This window comes from Vipera berus (genome assembly GCF_964194415.1).
Source record: "Vipera berus genome assembly, chromosome: 9".
Taxonomy (NCBI): domain Eukaryota; kingdom Metazoa; phylum Chordata; class Lepidosauria; order Squamata; family Viperidae; genus Vipera; species Vipera berus.
In genome coordinates, this window is record NC_138212.1 from 18,990,151 (window position 1) to 19,013,025 (window position 22,875).

Genomic DNA, 22,875 nt, shown 5'->3' on the forward strand with positions numbered 1-22,875 from the left:
GTGCTTGCTTCATTTTGGCCTTAGCTTGTGTCATGAATCATGCTTAAGGAAAATGAAGCTTTGTATGTTTCCCCAGAAATTGCAAAGGTGATGGAGAAGAAAATATGAAACAGAAAAGTACAGATGGTCCTTGACTTACAACCATAATTGAGCCCACAATTTTGGTCGTAAGTCACCATGGTCATAAAGAAGGTCAATATATAACCATGTCTAATTTTACATTTTTTTTTCAGCTGTTGAATATGTCAATTGTAAATTGAATGCTGTGGTCCTTAAATGAACACTGCAGTTTTTAAATGAACCCCTACTTCGCTATGGGATCGTTTTTGCTAGAAATTAAAAGTAAATGCCAGTTTTCTGGCAAAAAACATTGTAAAGCATGGTCACATGACTACGAGGCATTGCAAATGATTGTGCATGCAGGCTTATTGCTAAGTGCCCACAATGCAGTCACATGACCATACAAGGGAAGCACGGACATCAGAACTTTGAATCCGGGTCATAAGTCTCATTTTTGGAGTCTGTCATAACTTCAGAGGGTTGCAAAGCAACTGGTTGTAAATCAAGGCTGCCCACATTGGTGTCTCTTCTCATAGTGTCTCTTCTCAGGGGACCCCAGTTTATTTACTGTTTATTTCTACACTTGTTAATTTGTTTTGCTATTTGATTCCTTTGAAGTAACCCAAAATGGCTGCCACCGCAACATACTATGAGTTAAAGTTCAGAAAAGCTGAATATACAAATGAAGCCAAATATACAGATGCTCTGAACATAGAATTATTCACTTGTACTTCTCTACTTCTATATTTCCTTAAAGGTTTAGGTTCAGTGACTGGGAGGATGCAGGGAAATGGTACAGACTAAGAAAAGAGTCAGGATGGGCCAGTTTCCTTTCCCAAATTTGCACTTGACAAGTAATTTCATTGAAGGCTCCCAACTTTGAAATATACAGCTGGTCATTAGACCTGAAGGGAGATAGGAAATACCCAATGCACAATCTTAATTGCATGGTTTCCTAGTCTAAAGCTGTGTTTGCACACTAAATCAACTGCCTGTGGAACTCCGGATGCCTGGGCTCTGTTGCATTCACTCAAAAAATAAGTAGAACTAGTTCCCCCCCCCCCAAAAAAAAAACAGCAAGTAACTTGGCTGATCTTTGAGCCAACTCAGATTAGGTATTCTGTCTTTTCCCAATAAACTCTGAGCATCTTTTTTCTCCTGACCCCTTCCTTGTCATTGATTCCTGCTCTCCAGCTCAACTTCTTTTTCCCTTCAGTTTAAATGTATGCAGCCAGCTTTAATCTGTGGGGAAATCACCAGCAATGTTTTCTTTTAGTGCATTGCTTTGCTTTGGGCATTCTTTATATGGAACTTGTTCCTGAAGAAAGGAAACGGCAAGTTATTTTTCTCTCCTTGCAAAATGTACCAAACTTGCAAAGACTAAATGTCTGGATGTTTAATTGCCAATTGCTCTACTTGAAGTTTTCTCGTAGCCTCTGTTTATGTACAACGTAAGCAAAACATAAGAGTTAGAGGTCCAGTTTTGTATTGATCATTACTCGCGTTCTTGTAATTCAAAGGTGTCTAAAGGATGGGGAGTTAAAAAGTCAAGATGGTAGCTATGCTCCTGCAGTTAGAACTCCTCTTTCATATGAGTGGTGAAAGTAAAAAAAAAGGTCAGGGTTTCAGAGTTATGATTGCGGCTGCCATTTTGACCCCCCTCCTTTAAGCACCCTTGTTTTAATGTTATTCATCTAGCTTTTAAGCTTTGTATTGGCTGATTTCCAAGCTACTTGGCAATACAGTTGGAAATGTTATAGGTAAATATGAGAACATCCGGTGATTGGGGATGGCTTGGAGTTTGGGAGGAATACCATTTAAGAAATAAAAGGTTTGAATGAAAGGTTAGCTTTAGTGAAGTAAAACATTAGTTTGGCATACATGACGTTTCTTCATTATCACCCCTACTACTCCTTTGGAGTGATTCTCAGTCATCCAGCTCATGGTTGTCACAAAGGTGCTTTTTCAAAAAGCAACAGGACTTTTTATTTTTCCTTGAGGATGTTTTTCTTCTCACCCAAGAAGCTTCTTCATTTCCAAGAAGTTTCTTAGAAGAACTGAAGAAGCTTCTTGGATGAGCCCAGTTGTCTTCTGAAAAAACAACTTTGGGACTTACTTGGGGAAGTTACTCATTATGTAATGCATATGTGTACCGTATATATAGACTCTATTTGATGTTATTGGGGAAGTGTTTTATGTTTAACTTCATAAAGGGATTTGTACCAGGGTTGCAGCATAGCTTTGCACTGAGACATCTTTCCATGTTCTGTGAATCTTTGGATTTGTGACTTGTTCGAGAGGGTGGGTTAGGACTGTTTTAAGTGTACCACGAGCAACAAAGAATGAACCATACTACAAAAGTATCACAGTAAAATTTGGAAGCAAAAAACAAAAAAGTAAATGCTATGACATTTGATTGGCATTAGACTCTTGCTAAAAAGTCATTAAATCTTATTCACAAACCCTGCAAAGAGAACGGACATTAAAGCGATATCTTGAGATGCATAATTTATAGCCTGTCATTTAATATTTAAAATCTGTCAGACATTCATTTATGACTTTCATTTTTTTGCTAAGATTTTAAGAAGCTCAGTTGGTATACCAGTATACCAACTGAGATGATGAGAACAAATGAGTTTGAAATTAGTCTCCCTTTAATTCTTTGTTAGCAGTCCAAAAATTTACACAAATATGAGCTGTCACTGTTGTGACTACAGCCTGTGGATGGCCTTGGGTTAGGCTGAAACAGGCAATAAGATTTGTCCCGTGTTTGAGATATATGTGTGTGTGTGTGTGTGTGTGTGTGTGTGTGCGTGTGTGTGTGTGTGTGTGTGTGTTTTAAATGTTTGTTAAGTATTTAGATTACCTTGCTAGGCCCCAAACATGGGACAAATCTTATTTCCTGTTTCAGCCTAACCCAAGGCTTTAATTCTTTGTTAGCAATCCAAAAAATTTACACACACACACACACACATATATCTATATCTATATCTATATCTATATCTATATCTATATCTATATCTATATCTATATCTATATCTATATCTATATCTATATCTATATATCTATATATCTATATCTATGTATCTATATCTATCTATCTATCTATCTATCTATCTATCTATCTATCTATCTATCTATCTATCTATCTATCTATCTATCTATCTAGTGCTCCCTCTGTAGTTTTTGTAATCTCTTTTTTAGTTCCAGAATACTTTAGGAATGCTAGTGGATTTTCAATAGGCCTACAACTTAGCATTATGGTACTATATTCTGGTTCCAGATGATGAGAGGGCAATCTCACAGCAATTGCCCTTCTCAAATCTGGAGGGAGGAAAAAAAATGTAATTATGGAGGTTCCAGACACATCCTGCTGCTGTGGTGATTGATTACAAGGCATAACTGTTCTTGCTAATTACTTACATTTGCATAGTTGTACTTAACCTATCATTCATTCTGCTGCCAAGATTCAGATGTTTTAATGATCTGGAATTTTATCAGATGGAAGGGCTGAGTTCATGCAGGTAGGCAGAGAAGTTGGTGTGACATAGATATGGGGGAACTGGAAGAAAGAGATAAATGCCAGGCAAAGGATAACTCTGAAATTCGTCTGTATCGTGGAGGGTGGAAACTTCACGGTTTCCCTTTTTTTCATTTAGAAATTGGTTTCTAGACCACTATCACGTGCCAGATTCCTTCCGTTCATATGTCTATAGTACAAAATTGTTTGTGTGTTTTACGGCATTGAATTATATCTGTTTTTACAAAATGCTTTCAAATCTCGCTCAGGGTGAAAAGATATTTGTTACTCCAGTCCTGCTGTTGATAACTTGATTTATTTATTTATTTATTTATTTAGATTTATATACCGCCCTTTCCCGAAGGACTCAGGGCGGTTTACAGGATATTTAAAAGAAAATCATTCATTAAGGTTTGGATTGGCCTGTTTTCCCCATTCTCTTTGCTGGTTTAGGATGGTGTATTTTGATTTGCTGTGATTTCATACCACATTTATGAAATGTATTTTCCATCCCATATTTTTGTTTCAGTTTGATTTGGTTTGGGGTCTTTTTTTTTCTTTTTTTTTCTTTTCTTTTCTTTTCTTTTTTCTTTTCTTTTCTTTTCTTTTTTCTCTTCTTCTTCTTCTTCTTCTTCTTCTTCTTCTTCTTCTTAAAATGCAGCATAACTGGGGTTTTTTTAAAACAAAAATAAACAAAATGATTTCAGGACATACAAAGTAGAGGTATTTGTAGGGATCCCATTTGATTTAAGACAAATTTGGCACACAGTATGTGGTGTTTCTTTTGAAGAAAAAGAAAATTTCAGATACATTCTCAGAGACAGAGTATGCTGATCTTGAAGAGCCCTCGTTCACGTAGCATTCCTTGTTTTTATGGATTAAAGGTTTGCACTGTTTTCCAGGTTCACTAAGCCAGAAATTGAACAAAAATGTGGATTCTCTTTATAAAATTTATAAAATTTAAACGGATGATTTAGAGAATTTCAAGCCTCACAATTGTTTTGTGATTAACTCAAGCAAGATGTGTTTCTGGATCATGGGTGGGGGCCAGCTAACAATGATAGAAATAGTTTGGTTAAGTTATCAAAATTATCCAGAACCATGTCCTCTAAATTGCCATCCACTATGGCTGAGTAAAGAGATGTGGTTTGTTCTCTATGAATAAAGTTTGTGATTATTGCTGCTTGCTAAGATATCCATTATTATAAGTTGTACGAGCAAAGTTTCTATTCTTTGGTATTGTCCTTTTCTTTGGCTTTCACACAAGTACAGAAGATTTGATGTAGGAAGTTATCTCCACTACTTTCCTGCTCCAGGGTGTGACTAGGTTGAAGCTTTGAAGGCCTGGAAAGGAGCCTTGTTTGTTACTGGCTTCCACGTTGTCATATCTGGCCAGTTGTCCCTAGTTCTACTTGTTAATATAGGGATGTGGTGGCTCAGTGGGTTAGGACGCTGAGCTTGTCGATCAGAAGGTCGGCAGTTTGGCGGCTCGAATCCCGAGTGCCACGTAACAGAGTGAGCGCCTGTTACTCGTCCCAGCTTCTGCCAACCTAGCAGTTCGAAAGCACGTAAAAATGCAAGTAGAAAAATAGGGACCACTACGGTGGGAAGGTAACAGCATTCTATGCGCCTTTGGCATCTAGTCATGCCGGCCACATGACCACAGAGACGTCCTCGGACAAGCGCTGGCTCTTCGGCTTTGAAACGGAGATGAGCACTGGCCCCAAGAGTCGGAAACGACTACCACGCATGTGCGGGGGAACCTTTACCTTTACCTTACTACTTGTTAATAAGCCCCCTAGAGTGCTTATATAAGAAGAATGTAGGATATAAATAACATTATAAAATAGGGTTTTTTTAATTCATCGGTGCAGAATTGTGATTTACTGCTGATAGGTGTTGTGTTTTTTTTAAAAAAACCTTATTTATCAAAAGAGGGTATGTAAGTTGCTGAATTGGTTTCAGTTGGAGAGGCATATAATCCCAATAAGTAAATAAATTGGATAGACTACTAAGTTGGTCTGAAAAATTACAAATAGTATAATAGGCCTTTGCAGATCTGTTTTGATAAGATGCTTAACCTTGCAGAAATGTGGTGACATACCACAACCCAATAAACATGTGCAGGAATGTCAGCTGAATATAATGAAAATCAAGGCGGAATATGTGATGACTCCCCTGGACTCTTTCCCAGATACCTCTCCAGATGTCAGCTCGGAGGAAGATGAACCAGTTCCAGGCACGTTTGGAGGGGAGTTGGTCAGTGGCTCCAAGCAGCCGTCTGAGAGGGATTTGGCTGAACCACAGCTGCAGCAGGACAGTCCAGAGGCTTCAGGTGGGGAAAACATGCAGCTGCAGCTGATCAGTGATGAGGAAGAGGAACTGCTTTCTGCACCTGATCTAAGCAAATGTAGGGCAGAAAAAGGGCAGAAACAGAGAAAGTCAGCCAGATTACTTGTGAGGAGAAAGCCTCACCCTTCTTGATGGGCTGCACCAGGAGCTGTCTATTTAGCACAGCAGACAGATGGAAGTGATGCTGGGAACAATGTGTTCATTTCCTAGCTGTGTATTTTCTGGTCATTGTGATTCTTGCCCCATTTTGGACTGACACTGTGCCTTGACTTGGATTGTGTCTTGTGAACTTGGGACTATTTTTGCCTTGTGAACCCTCTTGTGCTGTGGGTTTAATTTTGCTTGGGAAACTTTCAAGTGCCTTGTGGACTCATTGGCCATTGCTCTGTGGACCAGCATTGGTCTGCTTGTGGCTGAACTTAATTGGGACAGTTCTGGGTTTTTGGTGAAGGGAGTTGCAGGGAAATATTAATAAACCCACTAAACCACAGTTATGTGTGTGAGCAGGACAGCACAAATTGATATGCCTGAGAAGGAACTTGATTTTGATGTCAGGGGATATTGTGTGTGTTTATGTGTGTGTATGCAACATGTTCATGCAAATTTGTCATAATCTCTGCTGTTGTACCATGTTAGTCTGCAGTTTTTATTCCAAGAGACTTCCACTCCAGCCCTTAGCATCGCAAAGTATTCTTCAGACATCTTCACAACCCTAATTTGACTTCATATGTCAGTTCATTTTATTTAAACAGCCCAAATAATTTTCTGCTGCTCTTGAAGTTTCACATCCCTGGTAATCCTCTAGATACACCTTTTGGGCACCCAAAATAGTTTTTCTCATACTATAATTTTTCACTTCTTAAAACACAACGATTTTTTCCTTGTTAATCTCATAATGACTTGATTATACCTGCTGAATTATCCATTTTTCTCCCCATGATAAATAGGCTGCTATTTAAGAGTATTGTCTTTTGAACACAGCGCCTGCATCTCCTATCAGGATTATAACATTCAGACTGTGATCAATAGTTTTTCCTCACTATGTTTCCAGAATCACTCTATAATTTTCTTTTAGCTCTGATGACTTTTTCATAGAGGTCAAATTAACTTGTCAATTAGTCATTACCTTCTTTTTTCGTCATTCTCTCCCTTCCTTCCTTCCTGCAGTGTACTTTGTCAAATCAAGTCCCAGAACTGCAGTTGGGAAAAATGAAAGATAGTGGATAAATGCTTTGTTTTGAAGTAAGAGGTTGGCATGGAGGTGGTTCAGCAAATGAACCAAACTAATTTAATCCTGCTACCCCATTCCTGCTTAAAAATGCATAAAAACGTTAAAATACCTGTTACAGCAGATTTCCTCAATCAGGAAGCCTTAAAATGTATTGGTTTATAATGCCCAGAAGTCTCAACCTTCTCAGATGGGGACAGGTTTGTCATCACATCATGGAAAGGTGCATTAAAGCAGTCTTCCCCAACTTGGTGTCCTCCCAGATGTGATGGATGCTAAGGATAATGGAAGTCATGTCTGGAATTGTTCAACTAAGAGAATATGTTTTCCTGATCTGACCTGATTATCTGTCAAGACTGTTTTTAAAATTGAATGATATATAGGCAGGGGTCTTTTTGTCATAGAACGCTCAGAACGGAGTTCCCTTTTTGGATAGAACCTTGTAGGGTAGGCAAGGCGGATTGTTTGACATGTGTGAGTTCCGGCACCTTTTTCTTTTACAAAAAAAGCACTGTATATAGGCAAGGAGAAACTATGAACAATCACCAGCCAGAAACTAGTCCATGATAAAACTCAGCTTGATCTGGAAATTACTATTATGGTTCCAGGTGACAGGGAGAAATGGGCTTCTCTGGAGAAGGAGATTCATTTAGCATACAGGATTCCTATTTATTTTATTATATTTCTGCTTCCTCCCACACTGGCCTTGGATTTCCAGTGTTTTTATTGCTGAATCTGAAGTGATATTTAAAGGACACTTGGATAACCTTAGTGCTTGATTGTTTCGTGCTGCCAGTCTTCTCTCAGACTATTAGACTCTTGCAGAAAGAGACTCAGTGAGACAGCTCTTGTTAAGATTACAATATAGGAAACCAGCAACTGCAGACTAAGATTTAAAGTATAGATTTAGTAGGGCCTAGATTCAACCCTTATGTATTTTCACTTGCCTGTGTGCATCATGGGATGAGACTTGCTCATTTTCCATAGGAGTGGTTGACACTTCTGCAGTGCAGCATGCAAAAGTTTAGACAACCTGGTTAATGCTACAAAGACTTCCTAAGTTGAACCAAAGTTGGGGAAAAAACATCTACAAAATGAAATGCAGCATATTTTTGTAAATCTGAAAGTATACTAGATGCAGTGGTGGGTACATTTTTTCAGTATAATGTTACTGAGCTCTTTAGGGTATTTTATCAAGAAATTACAATATTTTGGTTCACCCGTGGCAGGTTTTTGAATAAATATATCACCATCAGGCCTCGTTCCTCATCTCTTCCCCTGGTGTGTTTTGAGTATTGGGTTTGTTAGTGCTTTGTCTGTATAGATCTTGATGGTCTTGGACTTACAGAAAGGGGAGTCCTCAACTCTGTCCAGGCAGAGGTGTTTTTCATTTCCCCCCATCATTTAATTATATTTTGTCCAAATTCTTTATCTGTGCAGCTTCTTTCCCTCCCCTTTTGTAAAAAGGGGCAGTATGAAGACCCTGAAAAGCATGATTCAGAATAACCTGAAAACTGTTAAGAATATGCTTCATTTTCATGATTATCTCTGAAATTTTACTGCCAGTAAAATCCTCTTGCTTCTATTTTGGACAGGAAGCCAACTAATCTTTCCAAGTGGAAGCATGGAGAGCATAATATTCATTAAGGAGGTTTGGATTATTATTGTTTTACACTTCCGCTATCAAGTGATTCATTACTATCTGAAGCGCCACAGTCATGGATAGGGGGATCCATGAATTATTGTCCTGAAATCCACCATCTCTTTCCTGTTCCCTTTTTGCTGCTATGTCTCAGCTGTGATAAAGGCTGACTGCTATTACTGCCAAAATTTGGGCTGCTTGGTGTATCTCTTACATCAGGGGTCTTCAAACTCGGCCCTTTTATGACTCATGGACTTCAATTCCCAGAATTCCTCAGCCAGTGTGCCTGGCTGAGGAATTCTGGGAGTTGAAGTCCATGAGTCATAAAAGGGCCGAGTTTGAAGACCTCTGTCTTACATCTTGCAGTCGTTCAGTACTCTGTGCTTGGGTGTCTTATATGGATCCAATCTATGTACTGAAGGAAAACAAATGGCTGAAGACCACTTTATCTGAAGACAGTAGACCAAACTATTAGTAGGTAATAGCTCAAATCTGCTGTAGACAGCTGGGCTAAGGAACAAGAACTGTTGTCAAGAACAGGAAGAAGAACCTTGGAAATTGCTGAAGCATTCTGAATTAACTATGCCCAATGCTTAGAATAAAAAACATAAAAGGAGTATGGGTTGCCAAAGGTTGACTGACTGGGTTGCTAGAGCTTGCTAGGGGCTGACTAATTGCAGAAGATGCCAACAAGGCTATTCTATAAATCCCCTGTCCATCTCACTAGGATAGGCAACAAATTATATTCTCCCCCTAGGCAGTATCACAGAAAAGCTTGGCTGAAAGTGAAGAGCATGGTGTTCACTCATTAAGAGGATCTGGTGTTTATTTTTTCCCCCCATCCATATATTTCTGACATTAATACTGTTCAGACTTGAAAGGAGGAACCATTTGCTCAGTCTGTCAATTTGCCTCCTATTAAGGCTCTGAATAATAGGTAAAAAAAGGATCAGCTTCTATTTGTCAGTTTTGTTGTTGAGGGTTGTTAGCTATTCAGAGATCAAAATCACAGTCTGTGTAGTAAGAGGAGTGAGTCTGGTCAGCAAATCTAAATCAGAGTTTATATGGGCAGGGGAGCCAAAGTTAAACACAGCAAACTGGGAAGAGCAGCATTATTAATTAAAGTCTCTGTCAGATCTTTATCAGAGTTATTTTCATCTTGTTTACATGCCTCGTTCTCATTATCCTTCCAAAGTTGCTTAGTGCAGCAGATATGTCATTTATTTGGAGATCGTTTCAAACGTTTCCCCTGGTTGGGAAGCCTGAAGCAAGCATGAACATTTCCAATTTCTGCTTTTTTTTTTTTTTGGAACTCCTAGCTTTCCCTTGGTGCCCAGAGCTTTTTCCTGCAACAACTTTTACATTTTGTTGTTTTTAGTAAAGTTGCTGGTTTGGTGGATTTGGTTAAGCAGTTTCTCAAAGGCTTGCCTGTCCAGGTAGATAGTCTGGAATATAGGAAAAGGCAATATTTTCTTCTGTAGAACCTTGAAAAGACATTACTATTTTGCCATTGTTTTCCATTTCCCACTCACTCAGTTGACAAAGACTTCTCAGTCAGTTATCTTTCGTAACACATACATGCATCTTTATTTATGATCAAAGATCAAACACAAATTTGTAGCACGCTGTTAACTCTAATGAGAGCCCATTCCATCCAAGGCATCATGCTGAATAATCTGTTGTCACATGTTCTCAGCAGCTGTCTTCTTTAACACAATCAGATAGGATAGGAAAGGTTGCAAGCAAGAGTAGAATTTTTAAATCAATGTATTTATCATATAGATTTATATATCACCCAATCACCATAACTCTTGGTGGGTTGTATCAAATTCATAACGTAAAACTGAAGCATCGCACCTACTGAAGCAGTAGGTGTGAGCTTAAATGGACTCCAGAAGATGGTAGAGGACAGGAAGGCCTGGAGGAACGTTGTCCATAGGGTCGCGATGGGTCAGACACAACTTCGCAGCTAACAACAACAACACCTTAAACATAGGCATCCCTGTGCGTTACAGGACTTTTATCTGTTTTCAGTCCTGAAGTTTTCTTTAAAATCTCTCTCTGTTATGTAAGGGAAGGCCACTATAATGGAAACAAAAGGTTTTCTTTAGGTCAGGTTTGCTGGAGCATCCTCACATGCGCTGCCCCAATGTGCTGCAGATTGTATCACTGGATCCTTTTAGAAATCCAATTCCACAGGACTCTCTCAGGAAACAATTCTAAGTCTATTTTAGGGTTAAGAAAAAGAAAGGGCTAAATATCAATATTATGAGGTAGGATCTATTTCAGAGTTTATAGATTCATTTTATATGGCTAAACTTCAGAAATACAACCCTTTCTTTAGGCTTCTAATTTTTTTTCTTCACATGATGCAATGATGGCAAAATGATTTGAGTATGTTTCCGTAATTCATTGATATATTTATTTTATTTTATTTTAATTCCATTTATATCCTGCCCTTCTCCGAAGACTCAGGGCGGCTTACAAGCTTAGCAGTAGCCTTCATTCTATGTATATGCCTGCTTATTAGGGCTTTCACACACACACACCCAAGCAGCATTATTACAAAGTCAGCTTAATTGCCCCCAACAATATATGGTAGTACATCCAGAGCAGTCTTTTAAGGAAATATGTATTCTCAATGGTACATGAGTGTGATGCTCTTTTATCCTACCTGTTCCATATTCTGGACTTAAAATCATCATCTTGCTTAAGTCTATAATATTTATTTTATTTGTGCATACATGTATTATTATTGTCATGCATTCTTATGTGAATCATTCCCCCTAACGTTTTTATTATCTAAATGCTGCATTAATTTCTTCTTTTTCCCCCTACTTTCTGGCTTTCATTTACATTTTGGCCCTTCCAGGAATAAGAATAGCTAAAGCTATAATTTATAGTTAATAACTATAATTAAAACTATACTGTAGGTGGCTATAGCTTGAGATTTCTGTCTTCTACCATACATTTTTCCTTGGATGTCTTCTGGATCAGCACCACCACCACCATCAATTCACTCCAATCATATCCTAGATTGAATACCCATCTGTTGTACATCTGCTTTAAGGTTGACAGCTAATTTTCAAGGAATGAAGCACTGAGGTCTATAAATTGTTTATTCCTTTCTAAGGACTGCCTAAATTTTAAATCAACTGTGGGTGGTTCCTTGAGCTTCAGGAACAATTTGCCACAGCAAAGTAAAACTGTAGATTAAACTCTCATTGGGACCCTTGTTAAGTTTGGTTCCTTTGATTGTTGACTTGAAAAAGAAATGGCCCACCAGATAAACTGCTCAAATAATGGAATAATTTCTGAAATGAATCTCTTTCTCTGTTTGCAAATGCATATACAGAGCCAAGCCAGATAACCAAATCTGTTGGTCGTGCACGTTTTAAAGAGTAGTTTGTTTACGCAGCACTATAAAGAAAACTCTAGCTTTTTCTTAATATATACAAATTACCAACCTTCATGGTTTCTCTTATTCCTGCAAGGAAAGCAAATTGTTTCATCTATCACAATTGTGCTGGAGGAATCTTCAGAAGGGAGGAGTATCATCAAAAGTCAAGAGAAAGTTGTGTCCACCTATTGACTTGTTTGACCCTTCTGACAGCTGCATTTTTCATACACATAATTATTTCATTTTTCAATTATAATATTCAGAAGTAGAAGTAGTATGATTCACCCTGAGAGTGCTGCAATTATAGAATGGGCAAAAATTAGAATTAAACATTGTTTTTTGTGATTAGGCTAATTAAGCCTGACTAAAGATCTCACTTTTAATTTCAAGGAGGATTTCAGCCCAAGCCTTTCCAGACTTATGGAATGATGTGTAACATTAATAGCAGATTTTTTTTGGAGTTCAGATGGCAAGTAGTTACCTGTCTCCTATATAATAATAATAATAATAATAATAATAATAATAATAATAATAATGATGATGATGATGATGATGATGATGATGATGATGATGATGATGATGATGATGATGATGATGATGATGTTGGAAGGGACCGTGGAAGTCATCTAGTCCAACCCCCTGCTCAGGCAGGAAACCCTATACCATTTCACCACTTCTGGAGGCAGGTTGTTTCACTGGTTAATTGTTCTACCTGTCAGGAAGTTTCTCCTTAGTTCTAGGTTGCTTCTCTCTTTGGTTAGTTTCCTCATTAAAATAATGTGTTAAATGTTATTAGGGATTTTTCTCTTATTTCCATTTTTTTTTTGCAAATTTGTAAGGTTATGTCATTTTCATATCTGATATACAGAGGAACATTTAATGATTCAAATTAAATAGTAGATTTATTTTTGTTCAAGCTGAATTGCAATGAAATTCCAATCATTGGAGTCACATAAAGTCCTTTTACCATTTTAAAAGGGTAATGCGTCAGAATGTTTTGGAATGTCTGGAACGGGTGACTTTTTCAATCTGAGAAATCTTTTTTTAGGAAAGATTTTTTTTCTGCTGACATTGATTGCAACAATAAACAAAACTGGAAAAAAACATTTATTTATTTTTTTGATGGGGGAAGTTGAGGATATCTTTCTTCATCTCCTCCCTCTGGATCAATAGGAGCTGAGAAAGCCAGCGAAATTACAGATGTAGCTTTCTTAAATCTTTCAGAAATGTTGAAAAACACTGAGAACAGATTAATGACTCTCACACATAAGCTTTAGACACTTCATCATTAAATCACTGCAAGAACCCTAAGGATTTCCACAAAATAATTCCATATTCTCTCCCCTTTCCAAGAATTTTTGCAAGCAATTCTTCCTTCAGGAAATGAATTTAAAAATTGTGAAAGTACGGTGCAAGGGAATTTTCTAATTAATGCTAGTTTTGTCTGTTTTTGTTTTTCACTAGCCCTGGATTTAGTTCCTAGTTCTTTTTGTCTCAGTATATAGAATTTCAAGATGTTTGGGGCCTCAGGAAATGTTCTCTCCAGCAAAGTCTTATCACCTTTGAAATGATCACAACTGAAGTGTTCTACCTAATACCACTTTACAATGCCTTGGTAAGGCCACACCTGGAATACTGCATCCAGTTTTGGTCACCACGATGTAAAAAAGATGTCGAGACTCTAGAAAGGGTACAGAGAAGAGCAACAAAGATGTTTGGGGGACTGGAGGCTAAAACATATAGGGAACGGTTGCTGGAATTGGGTATGTGTAGTTTAACGAAGAGAAGGGTGAGGGGTGACATGATAGCAGTGATCCAATATCTCAGGGGCTGCCACAAAGCAGAGGGAGCCAAGCTGTTCTCCAAAGCACCTGAAAGCAGGACAAGAAACAATGGATGGAAACTAATCAAGGAGAGAAACAACCTAGAACTAAGGAGAAACTTCCTGACAGTTAGAACAACTAGCCAGGGGAACAACCTGCCTCCAGAAGTGGTGAATGCTCCAACACTGGAAGTTTTTAAGAAGAGACTGGCCAGCCATTTGTCTGAAATGGTATAGGGTTTCCTCCCTTAGCAGGGGGTTGGACTAGATGACCTCCAAGGTCCCTTCAAACTTATTATTATTATTATAACCTTTGACCCAAACTGTTTTTCTATCGCTCCCAGAAAATTCACCAAATTCACCAAAATTCACTCAAACTTTAGTGGAAAACCGCTGAGAAAGAGAAATATGCTTTCCTGTTGTTGTTTTTTCATGCACATGCACCCAATTGTTGTTGTTGTTCAGTCATAAAATTTGTCTGATTCTTCACAACCCTGAACCATAGCACCCCAGGTCCCTCTGTCCTCCACTGTCTCCTGGAGTTTTGTGTTCATTGCGTTCATGACACTATCTAACCATCTCGTCCTTTGCCGTCCCCTTCTCCTCTTGCCTTCAGTCATTCCCAACATCGGGGTCTTCTCCAATGAGTCCCCTCTTCCCGTTCGGTGGCCAAAGTATTTGAGCTTCAGCATCTGTCCTTGCAAAGGAGAGTCAGGGTTGATTTCCTTTAGGAACATACACACATACACAAACAAAAAAACAAAACAAAACTGAATAGGTGGTGCAAATCTTTACACCGCCTCCTTCCCTCAGCCCATTGAAATAAAAACTCCTTAGGACAACCTGACTTACTCCTCATCACCCTAATTAAAACAAACACATGGCATTTAAAGTGAAGCCAATAGACGTTTGTCAGCCTCTGTTTAGCCACTAAAAAATAAAATGCAGCCATTAGGCCCTTTGGAGAAAATACAGGCAAAGACATGACAAATAGGTCCAGTTCATTACAGTCATATCTTTACGAAAGCGCATCTGAGCATCATTATATCCCTACTTGTTAATTAGCATGAAATGTCTGCAGTGGGCTGTAGATGATGGGCAAGGACCAGGAAGAGGCAGGCAAAATGCGGAAGGCAAATGTTTACAGGTGGAATAAACCAGCCTAACTGTAAATGGATTGGACATCCAGGAGATGGGCCCAATTAAAGAACCTCTTTGCTATGGGAAGCCAACGGACTTCATCAGCCACAGTCTGGTAAAAGCTCCCTCTGGACAGCTGAGCAGACTCCATATTCGCAGTTGTGCTCTAAACATTTTTTTTCTTAATTGCCTTTGCTTTCCCACCATCTGGCTTCACACCTCGTTAGCTGAAGCTGCCAGTCCGCCTCCTGATGATGGCCTAATGGCAGAGGATGGGGAGTGGTTTTGCCTTAAGTTGGCATGGAGCTGCATACCGGGAGGTGGAATATAGTTGTTTTCCTTGCTGGCCTCTGAGCAGTAGATTCCTACTGCACTCTGCTCAGGGAACGCAATGCCGACTTTTTCTCGGCCCACCCTCGCACGGTATGTGTCTTAACCATCTGAGCCGGCTGTCTGCAGAATGTTGGAACCACTTTCGGGAACGGGAGGGGGAATGTGATAGAGGTGTATAAAATTATCATGGCAAGTCCAAGGGAGAGATACAATTTGGCTTCCGCCCATAGCAGCTGTTTGGAATTAAGCCCAGGAGGACTAGGAAAAGGGTGGGCAATGTAGAAAGCTCAGCCACTTGATGAGCAGAAGGATAACTTTATATTTTAAAATAGCCAGAAATCCTGAGGAAGAGAGAAGGAGGAGGAGGAGAAAAAGAGGTTGCAGTTTGGGGAAAGTTGGAGAGTCGTGCCTCTCTCTGTTCATAGCAAGTGTTATTTTAAAGAGGACAGTGTCATGCCTTAATGAAAATTATTCCATTGGTTCCACTATAGATTTTCTTTTCACATGAGCACTAGCAGGTACCACGATGTAAAAAAGATGTCGAGACTCTAGAAAGGGTACAGAGAAGAGCAACAAAGATGATTGGGGGACTGGAGGCTAAAACATATAGGGAACGGTTGCTGGAATTGGGTATGTGTAGTTTAATGAAGAGAAGGGCGAGGGGGGACATGATAGCAGTGGTCCAATATCTCAGGGGCTGCCCCAAAGAAGAGGGAGTCAAGCTATTCTCCAAAGCACCTGAAAGCAGGACAAGAAGCAATGGATGGAAACTAGTCAAGGAGAGAAGCAACCTAGAACTAAGGAGAAACTTCCTGACAGTTAGAACAACTAACCAGTGGAACAACCTGCCTCCAGAAGTGGTGAATTCTCCAACACTGGAAGTTTTTAAGAAGAGACTGGACAGCCATTTGTCTGAAATGGTATAGGGTTTCCTGCCTGAGCAGGGGGTTGGACTAGATGACCTCCAAGGTCCCTTCCAATTTACTACTACTACTACTACTACTACTATTATTATTATTATTATTATTATTATTATTATTATTATTATTATTATTATTATTATTATTATTATTATTATTATTATTATTATTATTATTATGAGCCTTGGTGGAGCAGTGGGCTAATGCCTCCTTAAGTAACACCAGCTCCCTGCAATTAGTGCAGGTTCGCATCCCACCAGGCTCAAGGTTGACTCAGCCTTCCATCCTTCCCAGGTAGGTAAAATGAGGACCCAGATTGTTGGGGGCAATTAAACTGACTTTGTAATAATGCCGCTGGGATGTATGTGAAAGCCCTAATAAGCAGGCATATACATAGAATGAAGGCTACTGCTAAGCTTGTAAGCCGCCCTGAGTCTTCGGAGAAGGGCGGGATATAAATGGAATTAAAATAAAATTATTATTATTATTATTATTATTATTATTATTATTATTATTATTATTATTATTATTATTATTATTATTATTATTATTTTACTTTCGGTATCATCCATACCTTGGCACTCTATTTGTGTGTCTGTTTGTCTGTCTGTGCCTGTATGTCTGTTCCAAGGGAGAACTGTTACCTCTTTTTCCCTCTTAGTAATGGCAGCGATGCCATGTGGAGGGTTGCACACACATATTGTCACACTGTTTTGGGGAACAAACCTTTGAACTGAGACCTTAGCTCCCTCAAATCTATCTCCATCCATCTATAAAATTGTAGCTAGCCATTTTTCTCCATCTAGGTCTGACGTTTAGTTTCTATTACTGCAAACAGACCTAGCTGCGGGGTGGGGAGAAGAGAACAAATTTGATGGATCCGAATTTGAAATGCCAACTAATAGCTTTCAAAAGTGGACAATTTGGTAGCTATGCGCCATCATATGGATAGTCCTCAGATCAGCCAAATTCAGTCACTTTGAATGACAGTCACTCACCAAATATCAGCAGCAGAATCTTTAGGTGTGGAAAAGTCACAAAATAGGAGTTAGGGATGCTTCTGGGGTTAAGTTTAGTTTGCTCTGCTTGATCTTACTAAAGAATTAGACTTAATACATCTACAATTACAGAGTACCAGAGCTGAGAGATGTTTTTGTGGACCCGGGGGAACCTGGCTCCATGTGCTGCCTGCATCCCGTGGATGGGGCTTTGCTTGTTTGTGTGGCCCAGTTTCTGGCATGCCGTAGACCAGTGCTGGTCCACAGACGGGGGTTGGGGACCCCTGCCCTATACCATTCCAGACAAATGACTGTCCAATCTCTTTTTAAAAACCTCCAGTGATACATAGTTGGAGATATCAAGACCAAGTCATCTTGTGACAACTTGATCAACATCTATACTAAACCATTTCTACTGCTTCATTTCATGTCGTGTGTATATGTGAGAGTGCACATAGAAACTGTTTGAGAAGGAAAGAGGTTATGAAATCCATCCGTATGTCTCCAATAAATATCCATGAAAAGATCAACGTGAATGTGTTGCAAGAAAATGACTTCCATGTTGCCGTGATGAAATTGGAGTTTGACCTAAAGGCTAGTCTGAAGTAATAAATAAACTGAGCTGACAAGCCAATAGATATCTGAAGAGTTTCATGAAAATCCACTGATATAAGTGTAATTTGAAGTTGCCGTGTTAAATATTTCCATATTTTAAACATATGGTCTGCCTGGCTTTCAATGAATTATTGCTAATGTTGGTCCCCTGCACTCTTTGAGTAGACAGCCTTGGTTTGCTGAAAAGGTTTGCCTCAGGATCCATCAAAAAGATAACTAGGGTTATCTTGTATAAAATAAGAAATGTCCTTTATAGATAGTCCTTGCTTAATGACTGTTCAGGATTATGACAGATTCCCCAGAAGTTACTTACGAGCCTTTCTTAAAGTTACGACTGCTGCCCTCTGCATTTCCCCTCATGGTCATGTAATCATATTTTGGGTGCTTGGCAACTGGCTTGCACTTATGCCTGATTGTAGTGTTCTGGAGTCACGTGACCACAATTTGCAACTTTTATGCCATTTCCCAGAACTTTTTGCCAGCAAAAAAACACACATTTCAATTTTTTTTATAGCTATATGGTTTGCTTAATGACCATCTGGTCCACTTAATGACCATGGTAATTCATTTTACAACCATCATAAAAACAGTTGTAAAATCAGATCAGGTCCTGCGGTCACCTACTTAACTACCACAACAAATTACAACGGAAATTCCAAGCTCATTTGTGGTTGTTAAAGTGAAGACTACCTATATTACCATTAATCTTTGTTTCTTATAAAAGAAACTTTTTCCTTGCTTTTTTCATGGTAAGTGAAAGAATTCCTTTGTGCCCCCTTGAATTTCTGAAGGAAAAGCACCATATGAATCTAAAACAACAACAAAAATCAATAAAAATAAAAGCCTGCATCAGAAGAAGCAAAAATAGGCATATGCTTATATAAGAATTTACATCTTAACGTACAGTTTGATCTTATTCTACCAATTATTAACTCAATGTCAGTGTCAGTTTCAAAAACTTTTGTCAGAAAATTATTTCCAATACTGTATATTCTAGGGGGAAAAATCCAGCAAACACACAAATAGACTTGGAATGCCTGAAACAACCAAATAATTTTATATAGACTTGGAATGCCTGAAATAATCAAATAATTTTATCATATCCAATTGCCGTATCTCATAATTAACATAACATTCCTAACTTCCAAGAATTGGGTTGTTTTCCACAACTTCACATACACAGTTTTAAATGACACATCATGTAAATAGTGTTGTTGGTTGTTGTTTTTTTCACTTTAATTACTCTTTCTGTAAAACACATTTAGCAAAAACCCCTTTAGCGGTCAATAAATATTGCTTCTTCCTTTATTGCATTTTCAACTTTGAATTCAGACCAACTTTCCCCCAAACCAAAATCCCTTTGAAAACTCCTACTTATTTATTGAGACTGGTTGGTAGAAAATTTGAACCTTCTATCAGATATATAGTCATTGTTTTTAAAGACATTTCACTCTTCTTAACTGCTCTTCAATCAAAAAGGACAGCAAGCCTTCCCCCCCTTTTTGGTAATTCATTACTTTATTGTATAAAAGATCCAATTAATACATTACAGAATTCAGACATGAGCTAGGTACAGTGGTATTTCTACAATAGCCTAAATTTTCCTTGACGCAATAATAATTTGATGAACTTTTAAAGATAAGAAAACATTTACATCAGTGTAACTTAATTCTGAGTTGTTAATGACCATAAAGTTACTTAACTTGTACAATTAAAGCTAAGTGTGGCATTGATATCGCAAACCGCATATAATTATTTTGTAATATAAGAAGGATGACTGTTTGTAGCTTGATATGTAATACTGAGATCTCCAGTAGTATAATTGTTACTGTTTATGAATATTCCAAAGAAAGAAAACAGAAATCAAAACAAAGATTAAAGAGGAAAAAGTTTCTTTGAGAAATAGATACGTTTATACTTAACTAACAAGATAACAATTCTTGAGTTTCATTTTATTTATTTATTTTATTTTATTTATTTTATTTTTATTACATTTATATCCTGCCCTTCTCCGAAGACTCAGGGCGGCTTACAAGCTTAGCAATAGCCTTCATTCTATGTATATGCCTGCTTATTAGGGCTTTCGCCCCCCCCCCCCAAGCAGCATTATTACAAAGTCAGCTTAATTGCCCCCAACAATCTGGGTCCTCATTTTACCTACCTGGGAAGGATGGAAGGCTGAGTCAACCTTGAGCCTGGTGGGACTCGAACCTGCACTAATTGCAGGCAGCTGTTTATCCCTTTACAACCCCAAGATGCAAAGAACAGGCATTAAATTAACTTGTTTAAATTGCATGCACACTGACACTCATCTTTCTTCCTTCCTTCCTTCCTTCCTTCCTTCCTTCCTTCCTTCCTTCCTTCCTTCCTTCCTTCCTTCCTTCCTTCCTTCCTTTTGTTTTTTCACTGCAGTTTCCTGCTTCTTCAATTTCACCAGTCCATCTGGGATTGTGCTCTCCCCGAATTACCCTGAGGAATATGGCAGCAGCTTGCACTGTGTCTGGCTAATCATTGCAAAACCTGAAAGTCGGATCCATTTGGCGTTTAATGATTTTGATGTGGAGCCTCAGTTTGACTTCTTGGCGGTGAAGGATGGTGGAACAGCTGAATCACCCACCCTCGGGACCTTCTCTGGAAGCCAACTCCCATCTTCTCTAACCAGTAGCGGCCACATTGCCAGGTTGGAATTCCAGACAGATCACTCCACTGAGAAGCGTGGCTTCAATATCACGTTTACCAGTAAGTCAACAGACGGCAAAGGCCGATGCTATATGAACAGGTGTGCAAGGAAGCATTCAGGGCACTTTTTACCTCTTTGTTCCTTTGAATCAGAGTGGCAGCTAGGAAAGCACGGATCAGTACAAATGCTACGGTTGGTAAATCAATATTTGGTCTGTTGGAGTTTTATTTTGTTTTCTCCAGGGTATTTCTCATGATAGAAGGCTTCCAACCTTAACCAGCCTTAAATAATAAATTAAATAGGTAACTAGCATGCTACACAAGAAAACATGACCATCTAGCTTCATATTTACGAGCAGGAGTCATTTTGGGCTCTGCAATAGTTCTATTGGGATGGGGACAGTATTCTAATTGTGTGGGGGGTGTTGGTGGGCATTTGTGTGCTTGGGGACTAGCCACACTCAGCATCACGGACATTTGTGAATAATCAAGTCTTCTGATTTATTTACTTATTTATCAAATTCACACGATCTCCAATCTTGCACAAAGCAATGAGGGGTAGCTGCAATAAAACCAGTAATAAAACATTTTCCAAAAACAGATTAAAACAATAAAACATACAAGACTGTTATTGGGGACTACAGCAAGTGAAAAGGCTGGTCTCTTGTGTCCCATCAGATGAAACTCCTTAATAGATGGGACCTGCAAAATGTCCGTCCTGCCAGATGTGATAGGATAACAGAATAATAGAGTTGAAAGAGACCTTGGAGGTCTTCTGGCCCAATATCCTGCTCAAACAGGTGACCCTATACCTTAGAGACAAGTGGTTGTCCAATCTCTTCTTAAAATCTTCGGTGCTGGAGCACCCCACAACCTTTGAAAGCAAATTGTTCCACTGGTTAATTGTTCTAACTGTCAGGAAGTTTCTCCTTAGTTCTAGGTTGCTTCTCTCCTTGATTAGTTTCCATCCATTGCTTCTTGTCCTGCCTTCAGGTGTTTTGGTTGACCCCCTCTTCTTTCTGGCAGCCCCTCAGGTATTGAAACACTGCTGTCATGTCCCGTCCCCCCCCTAGTCCTTCTTTTCATTAAACTGTTGTTGTTGTTAGCTGCAAAGTCATGTCCGACCCATCGCATGCCCATGGACAATGTTCCTCCAGGCCTTCCTGTCCTCTACCATCTTCTGGAGTCCATTTAAGCTCACGCCTACTGCTTCAGTGACTCCATCCAGCCACCTCATTCTCTGTCGTCCCCTTGTTCTATTGCCCTCAATCTTTCCCAGCATTAGGCTCTTCTCCAGTGAGTCCTTCCTTCTCATTAGGTGGCCAAAGGATTTGAGTTTTAGCTTCAGGATCTGGCCTTCTAAAGAGCAGTCACGGTTGATCTCCTCTAGGACTGACTGGTTTGATCGCCTTGCAGTCCAAGGGACTCGCAGGAGTCTTCTCCAGCACCATAGTTCAAAGGCCTCAATTCTTTGGCGCTCAGCCTTTTTTATGGTCCAACTTTCACTGCCATACATTGCAACTGGGAAGACCATAGCCTTGACTATACGCACTTTTGTTGACAGGGTGATGTCTCTGCTTTTTAGTGTGCTGTCTAGATTTGCCATGGCTTTCCTCTCCAGGAGCAAGCGTCTTTTAATTTCTTGGCTACAGTCCCCATCTGCGGTGATCCTGGAGCCCAGGAAAATAAAATCTGTCACTATTTCATTAAACTAGACATACTCAATTCCTGCCACCATTCTTCATATCTTTTAGGATGGGTAGATGTAATCAGGGAGAGGCTGTCCTTCAGATAGCCCATCCCTATGCTATGTAGGGTTTAAGAAAATGAAAACCAGGACCTTAAATTGGGCCCAGAAGCAAACTGGTAACCAACCAACTCAGAATGCATCTACCACATGCTCTTGAATTTTAAAAATGTCCTTTGATCTAGGAGATTATCACTACTGTACTTTCACCATATTTCCTAACATATGGAGCCTCTGTGCATATCTTCCTTTAATTTATGTTGCTGAATATAAATTGCTCGAGAAATCTTTTTTAAAATGCAAATTGCCCTTCTTTCATTCCTTGACATGTCAATTTCTCCAGTTCTTTAACGTATTTTCACCCCATTGTAAATTCTCTCTATCCTTCCTCATATAGCTAGTGTTATTTGTTTGCAACT

General features: G+C 39.0%; 1 protein-coding gene across 1 annotated transcript in view; it reads left to right on the forward strand.

Moving 5' to 3' along the window:
* The window catches only part of CSMD2 (CUB and Sushi multiple domains 2), a gene marked incomplete at both ends in the record, with an annotated part of 651,882 nt that overhangs the window by 411,955 nt on the left and 217,052 nt on the right, over window positions 1-22,875 (forward strand). The window contains one exon of the mRNA XM_081334380.1: window positions 20,443-20,769. Within this exon, the coding sequence (XP_081190506.1) occupies window positions 20,443-20,769 (327 nt within the window). The remainder of the gene's footprint in view (window positions 1-20,442; window positions 20,770-22,875) is intronic.